The sequence below is a fragment of the Neomonachus schauinslandi genome, chromosome 13 (assembly GCF_002201575.2).
Source record: "Neomonachus schauinslandi chromosome 13, ASM220157v2, whole genome shotgun sequence".
NCBI classification, from domain to species: Eukaryota; Metazoa; Chordata; class Mammalia; order Carnivora; family Phocidae; genus Neomonachus; species Neomonachus schauinslandi.
The window spans coordinates 59677405-59687257 of NC_058415.1; the positions used below are offsets into that span (position 1 = coordinate 59677405).

Consider the following 9853-nt stretch of genomic DNA (forward strand, 5'->3'; position numbering starts at 1 on the left):
GGTCAGGGCCACACTGTGAGGGGGTGACCAGGCTGCTGAGGAGGGGTAGGTCCACACTGTGAGGGGGTGACCAGGCTGCTGAGGAGGGGTAGGGCCACACTGTGAGGGGGTGACCAGGCTGCTGAGGAGGCGTTAGGGCCACACTGTGAGGGGTGACCAAGCTGCTGAGGAGGGATTGGGGCCACACTGTGAGGGGCCTTAACTCCTGTGGGAGAGCTTAGGTTCCTCCCTGTAGGCAGAGGAAGCCATCAGGGGATTTAAGTAGAGTATAATGTGATCAGAGAGAAGTTTTTAGAATTATCACACTGGAGGCTATGGTAGAAGAGAAATTAGAGACCTGGGTCAATGCCCTCAACCTTCCTGCCATGAATTCTTCCTGAGTACCAGCAGCTAGATGAGTTTTGATTGTCCTAAAAGCCCGGTAGCACCAGTGGGTCCCCAAGGCCAGGCTTCAAAATGGTGCCAGCCTACTAGCCTCAGAATCCCACATAAGTTGCTAAGAATACAGATTTTCAGCCCCATTCCCTAGATATTTGACTTAGTACATCAGGGTTAGGGCTGAGGATCTGTTTGATTTTTTAAATATGATTCCCCATTTGGGGACAGGACAGAGCTGGGATTTGAGGAGGGGCCTAGCAAACCTGCGTGATGCTGCCCAGAGCAGAGTGAAATCCAGCCACATAACCTCCATGTTTCCACGAACACATAGCTCTGCTCGGAAGTAGTCCTGTCTCCATTACGCCGTTCAGGTAGATGTGGGAAAGTAGCCCGATGTGTGGGGAGAACATGGACTCTGGGATCCCATGCGTCCTGTGTCAGCCAATGCAGCGTGATCTTGGCTGGCCACCCTGGGGAATGGGAGGGCAGGCAGAATGAGGGATGGGAGGACATACACCTCTGCCAGTCCCTGAATGCTGTCACCTAACCCCCGGGGTCCCTTGCATTACAGGCTACGAATCCAGGGCGTGCAGCGACTCAGAGGAGTCCTCTGAACTGGATTGTGTGCTGGAGCCTCTCTCTGACAGACAACTGCTGAAGCTGGGTCCCTGCAGACCGCTCGTCAAAGAGGAGCTGCCTCCTGGGGACAGCCCCACGCCTGAGGCGGCCAGGAGGGGCCCGAGCATCGCCGGGGCCAGCAGCATGACAGACAGTGCTGAGTCCGAGGCATCTGACTCGGCCAACACTGAGAGCCGAGGCTGCAGGACCAGTGGCTCCAGTGAGTCCATGGACGCCCTGGAAGAGGATGATTTGGACACTTGCTCTTCCAGCAGGTCTGGCTTCTTCCACTCCAGCTCACCGGGCTTCCCAGAGACTCTCGGTTCCAACAGCCAAGAGGAGAGAAGCAGGATTGAAACCAGTGGCTTCCTCTGTCTCCTGGACCTGGCCCAGAGAGCCAGTCCTCCATGCCAGAAGACAGAGTTTTCTGAGAGTCCTGCTCCTGAGACTTTCAGCTGGGGACCAGAACTGAGTGCAGTCAGGCTGGACCCCAGGCTGTATGAGGGCAGCCAGACCGGCTACTATAGTCTGTGCTCCGGTGTCTCCCTGGCCAGGCACCTGAGCGACAGCTCAGAGAGCACAGCCTCCCGGCAGGGCGGGGGCCTGCCGGCCTGCGGTCAGCAGCCCAGCTCCACTCTGGAAGCCCTGGCCCCGCACCTGCCGCTGGCCTTGGAGGATGGTAGCTCGGATGAGGAATACTATGATGCTGCTGACAAGCTCACACCCCCAGATGCCCTCTCAGGTGAGCCCTCCCCAGCAGGTCTGCAGACTCGGCAGGCAGCTCCTGAACACCCAGCAGGGGCAAGGACCAAGCTGGAAGGGAAAACACATGAGTAAAGCAGGGTCCTTGTCCTTGTTTGAGAAGGCCCAGCGGGGCTCAGTGGACCAAGTTATAAGTGTCATAACTTCAAGTCAATGCTACAGGGAGGTTCAGAGAACTATAGGCGAGCAAAGATGGGAGGCGCTAATTCAACAGGAAAGGCTTCCCAGAAGAGGTGGCAGATGGACTGGGCCTTGTGTGGTGGACAGAATTTACACAGAGAAGGGTTTGACAGGAGTGCTCAGCAGAGAGAAGTGGCTGCGTCATTACTGACCCTGACGCTACATTAAGTGAGGCTTTGAAGCAAGAAGAACCTGATAGGCCATTGGTGGCCCCTTAAGAGACTTACACATAAGAAAAGGCAGGGGATCTGTTGGTCCTGTTTCTTTCTGGTTCCTTATCCTTTCCTCCACAAAGAGTGTGGGGTGTCTTTCCACATAGAGTGACTTCCTGAGTTGACTTAAGATCCTTGCAGGACACTTACACACACACACACACAATATGCTGAAGGAAAAAAAAAAATTGGAAAATAGCACACAGACATCGATGGTGACCCAGCAGAAGCTGAGGAAGCTGCAGCCCTTTTATTTTTTTTTTTTTTCAACCCTTCCCTGTTCCCTGCCCTCCGGTGGTTTCCTGATGTTGGTGGGAGAGAGGCCAGCTCCTGAGCAGCCCCCATGAGGCACCTCGGGGTCCTCTGTGACATGGCATCTTTCTCTCTCTCTCCGTCCTCCTGAGCCCTCTTTCTGCATACCTACCACAGAGACCTCCTTGCTGTTCTTGAAGAGTGCCATGCTCTTTCCTACCTCTGGCCTTTGTTGTGCTGCTCTTTCCACCTGAAACACGCCTCACCCTGATCTTTGGCTGTTAATGCCCACCCATCTATCAGGTCCCACCTGGAAATTCACTTCCCCCGAAACATGGGCCCAGACTGCCAAGACTAGGGCTATGTTTTCATAGCCTCCTGGGGGCTTCCTGCCTAGTCCTTAGCATTGCCTATAATTGTCTATTTGTGTGATTTTTGTGTTGATGTTTCTCTTCCTCACTAAAAACCCAAGAATTCCTTAGAGTGTAGGAGCTGTGTATTTCACACTCAGCCCTGTGTGCCCAGCACATAGTGCCTGGCAATTTTGCTAAATGAATGAATGAACTCTCCACCATCTACCCTGAGTTCATTAACGGACCATACCCCTAGAGAAGGAGAAACTTAGAGCAAGTTTGCACTGTTCTCCAAAGAATCCAGCCAACTGCCATCCATGCCCTCCGCTTTGCCTTGCTGGTCCGGCCATTGTGCAGGGGTCAAGATGGGGGCGCAACAGAGACTGAAACATGGGTGGGCATCAGAATCACCCAAGGGACCAGGTTTAAATACGACAGCTTCTTAGGTGGTAGCCTCCAAGATTCCGATTGAGGAGGCCTGAGGAGCAGCCTAGGAGATGATAAGGTTTTTAACGAGGTATAGCCAAATTGGAAACAACGGGTCTGAGTCCCTCAGATTCTCAAGTGCTGGGTTATGATCCTGATTCCTTCTGCCTGATTCCCTGGACTTCTTCACAAAGTGCTTCTCCACTCAGAAAGGTCCATCCTGGTATGCACAAAACCCCTCATACCTGCAACTGAGTCGTGACACTTTTTTTTTTTTTTTAAGATTCTATTTATTTGAGAGAGAGAGAGAGCAGGGAGGGGGGAGGAGCAGAGGGAGAGGGACAAGCCGACTCTGTGCTGAGCATGGAGCCCGATGCAGGGCTCGATTCCACGACCCTGAGATCACGACCCGAGCCGAAACCAAGAGTCAGACGTCTAACCAACTGAACCATCCAGGTGCCTGGAGTCGTGACACTTTTTGTCAAGAGAAGGCTCCCTCCGTCCTCATGCCTGTGGTGGCAATAAGAACAGGGGTGGTAGCAGCTGCTGTCACTGACCTCCTGGCAGACACAGACCTTGTTCTGGGAGCTTGATATGCACCAGTTCGCTGTACCTGCGCGGGAGTGCAGGGCTGCCCACTACCGCAGGTACTGACTGACTTGGGTCGACATAAGCACAAAGAAAGAGTGTTGGAAAGATGTCAGATAGTTAGAGAATTGCTAGCGAATGTGAAGAGCTGGTTTAAACCAGGCCCAGAGACTGTGTGACAGGATTCCTCATCGTATTATCAGGAGACTGTGGCTGCAAAGGATGGGCTCTGCTTATTATTATTATTATTATTTTATTTTTTAAAGATTTATTTATTCTACAGAGAGAGAGCCTGATGTGGGGCTCAATCTCATGATCCTGAGATCACGACCTGAACCAAAACCAAAAGTCAGACACTTAACCGACTGCGCTCCCAGGCGCCCCTTATTATTATTATTTTAAATCTATGTGTTCAAGTGTGAAAATCTAGGAAATTTGTGGCTGACTTTCTAGGTCATAAATCTGGCTACTTGACTGATTGTGGATAGGGCACAATCATGAAGAGTTCCAACAGACTGTAACCATTGGGGGAGATTTCATTCATCTCATTTTCATTTTGGTACTGATTTTCATTTCATTTGGTACTGTGACCAAAAGACAATAAAATGGGTTGTGGGCAACCAAGAATCAAAAACTATTATTCCCATTTATTAGATGAGCAAATTGAGGAGGTCAAGAATTAGCATGCCCAAGGTGACCCGGCTCAGCCAGGATTTGAACCCAGGCAATCCTGAGTCCTGAGCCCAAGTTCTCTTAGTCTCTTTGTTTTTCTTCATTTCATGTACTCTTTCCTTTGTTGATTCTCAGGGCCCAGAGCTGTTCCTGCTGCAGAGCTCAGTGCCACAAGCTTGAAGAATAAGTTTAGCACTTGCACCCCTGAGGATAGCCTGAATCCTGGGCCAGATGGAAGGGAACCAAGCAGAAGGGGAGGGGTGAAGAAGTATGCCAAGACCCTGAGGAAAAGAAGGTCTTTCCTACGGACTGACTACACCTGTCAAGTCTCATTTCCCCTGGTGCCCTCAGCCTCCCTGGAGAGTGTGGACGATGTGTGCTACTACAACAGGGAGCCCTATCTGGCCCTCAGTGCATCCTCCCCAACTGTGTCCTCTCTGCAGGACATGCAGGGTGAGCCCGGCCTCCTAGAGACCAAGGCCCTGGGGCTGCTGGGTCCCTTGAGGAAGACCAAGAGCAAAACCCCAGCCTCCCGGGTCATGGAGATGGAGCCCGAGACCATGGAAACCAAGTCAGTCATCGACTCTCGAGTGTCTTCTATTTCTGCTATTCGCCTCCGGATTGACCTCAACCACAAAGAGAGTTCTGGGGATGCCCCCCTGACTGCCACTGTTGCCAGTTCCCCGGCAAGTACCCCTCACCATTCCAATCCAGGCTCACCTGGTCCAGATAACGCTCAGGCAGAGCCTTCCCAAACCTTGTCTCCATTTCAACACTCGGTTGGCAGTGCCCCCAAAGAACTCACCCTCGAGCTTGGGGACAGCACCTCCTCCCTCCCCAGTGCTGACCCAAACCCAGATAGAGGCTGCCTGCCCCTCAGCCCAGGGCCGCATAATGCCTCTCAAGCAGCCACTCTAGAGCTGGGAGGAGTCCAGTTGGAAACAGGGCTGGGATCTTTGTCTACAAATCCTCTGCAAGAAACTGCCCCCAAGCGCACACAGCCTCTGTTGTCTCTTCCAATCAGGCCTAGAAGTGGTGAATGTGGAATAAATTCAGCAAAGAAGATGGCTGCCTTTCCTACAGAGGAGGAGCAACAAGGACAGCTCTCTCTGGGACATGACGGAGAAGTTGCAAACAAAAATGGCCCCAGTTTATTTCGTGATGAATCTGGGCAAGATTCAGGTGACTCCAGGAGTGGCCTGTCGAATGCTGTGCCACAGACTACAGGTATCAGTGCCCCAGCTGGTGGAATAATAGCCTCGCTCTCCTTGAAGTCTCCTATAACAGGAACTGAGCAGATCCTGCCACATTCCCCCACGGGCCCCAAAGGACAAAGCAGAGAAACCCCAAGCCAAGCCGGCCTGGCCCCAGAGCAAAAACTATTGGAAGAGCTGGATTCAGACCCTGATTTCTTGCTTGGGGACCAGACCATTCCATCAGTCTTCCCTCTGGAGGGGGTCAAGGCTGAGCCACTCAACCATGTGATGGGGGAAGATACAGCCTCTAGGGACCCTCCACAGCAGATCTCTTTTAATCCAGGTCCTTCTTTGCCAAAGCCACTAGCATGTCCCCAAAAGGAGCCCCACTTAGAAGGTTCAAACCATTGCTCACTGTCAGAAAACAAAGTCAAAAGCCCCAGCATCTGCCTTTCTGCTGAGAAGTCTTTCCTGTGCTTTGCCCCAGAAAGTCATCCTAAAGTTTCTGCCAGCCTCAGGATGGCCACGTCTTTGGGGTTCATGGGTACAAATGAGACGGTGGCCCCTAGGATTGGGATGGAGCCGTGCAGCTGCCAGTTCTCCTACGCCACGTGCTTCCGGGGCCTGCAGCCAGACGCAGAGGAAGAAGACAGGAACTTGGAGGCACACCCCACGGCCCCACTCACCTCACCGCCCTCTGCAGGCAGCCAGCTGGCCCTGCCCTGGAGGCCTGCCCGGGCCCACAGCTGCAGCGCCGAGCCCCTGTTGAGGAGTAGCCACATCTGGCCAGAGTACTGCTCCAGGGCTCTGAGACAGCTGAAAGCTGCCCCAGCCAGCAGCCCAGAGGGCTTCGTCCAACTCACAGAGAGCTTACTGGAATTACAAGATATTCTAGAGGCTTCCTGGGGGGATGGGAAGAGACACCCCCCGGAGAAGTGCACCTGGCACTTTTCAGAAAGCCGGAGCCGCCTCTGCATGGGTTCCCAGAAGCTCCTGTCAAGCTGTCAACATGTGATCAGAATGGACCAGTCCCCTGAAGAGATGCAGGGCGCCGTGCGGGACACCTTCCAGCACCTGGTCCAGCTGGCCGGCCTGTGCTTCCAGTTCACAGACTGCGGCCGCTGCTCGGGCCGGCACAGGGAGGCGGCTGGGAACCTGAGAGATGTGGTGTACACCTACCACCAGTTCGTGGAGGCTGCTAGGCTGGCCTGTGAGAGAGGCTACCACGACCTGAGTGTGAAACTCTTGGCCCGTCAGTGCACGGCCCTCACGGCTGCCGTGTTCTGTTTGACCCAGAAGTTCCGGGCATCTGCTGCCCTGTGAACGGGCTGCTGGCCCAGGCTCCTGCCCTGCCCTGGACACTGTCCTGAGAAGCCCCTCCATTCCTCCGCCCACCCCTCCAAAATGTTTACTAGAGTATTCAAATAAACTGCTGCTTCATCCTGGCCTGAATCATAGAGTGGTGATAAGTTTGGGTCAAAAGCACTTACTTGTATTCATTCAACAAACATTCACTAGGGACCTCCTCTGGGTCAGGCCATGTGTAGGCACTTAGGATATAAAGATGAATAAGACAAGTTCCTGCCCCTGGTCAGGGTGCTCACAGACCCTCAGGGGGGATACAGATAAGTAGATTGCCTTCAGTAAACCGTATGGACTAGGAATTCACCCTGGGGTTGTGGAAGCAAGAGGAACTCACAAACTGTCCCAAGATGACAAGGATGAGGGAGGAAGGTGGGGGGTCACTGAAAAATGGTCTTGACTGCTAATATCACACTGATTTGGCAATAACCTTCACAAATAGGAGTGAATACATGTCAGATTTGATAGATTCTACCTTCATAAGTTTTGGTTTGCGGCACAGGCCTGGTAATTCTTGGCCCCCTCGCTATGACAAGCATAGGTTGCCACTAGGTGGCAGTAAGTCCTTAGTCGCACGGTGACCCACATCCAGGAGTGTATGCCCTGGGCTTCCTCGGAAATTGACTGCACACCAGAATATTGTACCCTTTTTCTGTTGTACATGTCTAAAACTGCAAACATGAAAGCCCTGAATTAGATTTGCCTTTTTTAAGAGTAATATTAGAGCAAAAGAAATATATTTAGTACCTTTCTCACTAATCCCAGTTGAGCCAGTTAATCCCTGTTAATCTTAGTGGGACACCGGACAAGCTACTTAAGCCCTCCGTGCTTTGGTTTTCTCTCTAAATATTAAGAGTTCCTGCTTTGCAGTGTAGAAATATAGTAAATAATTTAGTAAATACTCAGTAAAAGTCAGGAATAACCCTCGGACTTTATGGGTACCTCTCCTAGTGTGAAACCATTTCCTACATTTTGTTTTCAGACTCCAGGAAAACTGGTTTCAAGATACCCTTGGGATGTCTTTTCCCCCTGGCTTCTCTGTCCAGGCCAAAGCTGGCTTAGATGCTCACCTGGGGCTACTAGAGCTCATTCAAGGGGTCCTTTTGTCCCTCTGGTACTCCTGATCAGTTGTGGGTCTGCACTGGCCCCTTAATTCCTCTCTTCACCCAGAAAAAGCAGGGGGCAGAATGAGAGTGTTATGTACCTAAGGTCTTGGCAATCGGAGGAAAGCCATATTTTGGGAAAAGACCCCTTCTAAAACCCCTTGTTACCAGTTACTTGTTAACTAACCAGTTAACCAGTCCTTGGGCCAGGAAAAGATTTATTTTCTTAGAGGCTTGTTTCTTTCCACACAATAGTTGGAATAAATTTAAATAAGGCTCTTGAACGTAGATTTGAAGTGCTTTTGTGGCCATGAAAAGTAGGAACAATAGGACACTGAAATAATAAAACTTATATGATGTTAAACAGTACATGAGCACTTTTACCAGCAGAAAGCTCTGTGAAGAGCTGCATAATCTATATGTTCGAAAGTTGAAGGAAGGAGCTCAGGACTTCAACTCAACCAGGGCTTGAATCCTGGCAATGTTCTTATAGGCACTTCTCTGGGCCTCAGTTTCCCCAACTGACAAAAGGAATTATTACTAGTCTCATTTAGTGAGGACCTACAGTGTGCCAGATGCCTTAGATACCTTGAATATATTTTCTTATCAATGGGACAACACCCTAAACTAGAGATTGTTATGTAATACACATTCAGCATTACTGTGAGAAATAATCATGAAGGCAGGAAGAAGACTGTGAAGCCTCTGGCACAGTCACTCAGATGTTTATTTCTGTCTTTCTTTGCTTCCTCCCCCACCTCAAATCCATTAACTCTCTTGGATTGCTACTGCATGGAGTTAGTAGGTTGCTCTGCCGTTCCCACGAGGAGTACTAAGTTCCAGAAGTTCCAGGAAATCCCCCATTGTTGAGAAGCTACAATGAGGGATGGGGTCCTGTTTAGCACTTTCTTTGAGATACACAGCCCCCTACATGAAATAGGCAGAATGGGATGCAATGCAAGAGTCAGTTGTTTAATGACTAAGAAACTAGCAGACATTTGCACTTTTCCATCCTTTTTCCACTCACCATCACATTGGCTGATTCATTTCTTTATACAAACATTTGTTACACCCATCCCAAGTGATGCCTGATGCAGGATTATGGATATAAGAATCCTGTCTTCAAGAGCTCCTGGTCTAAGAGATAAGATGACATGTAGAGATAGAGACCTATAATATAAGGCATTGTCTGCTCAGGGTGACCAAACAGGACAGCTAAGGTGCAATGAGAGCTCAAAGGAGAGAAGTCATTTTGGAGTTGGGCACAGAGTAGTGATCATGGAAGGCTTCCTGTAGGAGGCAGCATTAATTAGAACTATGTCAAGAAGTATTTATTGAGTAGCTACTGAGCATCCTGCCCTGGATTTGGTAGATAGGAAGGTGAGTTTTGGATGTGTTAAGAAAGGAGAAAGATCACTCATTTGGTGGTTCTGTCAACAAATCTTTCCTGTGCAGTGGCCCTGGGAATCAAACCATCAACATGATAGATGTTCCCTCAGGAACTTAAAATTAGTAGGAAAGACACAGAAAAAAGATTACTGTTAGAAAGAAATGAAGAGTGCCGAGATGGGGATGGGATGAACTTATCTTACCTGGGTGATCAGTAAAGGCCTCTCTGAAGAGGGAAGGTTTAAGCTGAAGCCTAAAGGATAAGAAGGAGCCAGCCATGGAAAAAGTGAGAGGAATGGGAAGAGTATCTGCAAAGGTCTTTGGTATATTTGAAGCATTTCAAGAAGACAGGTGTGACTGGA

General features: G+C 50.4%; 1 protein-coding gene across 1 annotated transcript in view; it reads left to right on the forward strand.

The window, feature by feature from the left end:
* FRMPD1 (FERM and PDZ domain containing 1) overlaps positions 1-7082 on the forward strand; it is a 100753-nt gene extending 93671 nt beyond the window's left edge. The window contains exons 15-16 of the mRNA XM_021691411.1: positions 950-1738; positions 4577-7082. Of these exons, the coding sequence (XP_021547086.1) occupies positions 950-1738; positions 4577-6960 (3173 nt within the window). The 3' untranslated portion in view covers positions 6961-7082. The remainder of the gene's footprint in view (positions 1-949; positions 1739-4576) is intronic.
* The last annotated feature ends 2771 nt before the right edge of the window (positions 7083-9853 follow it).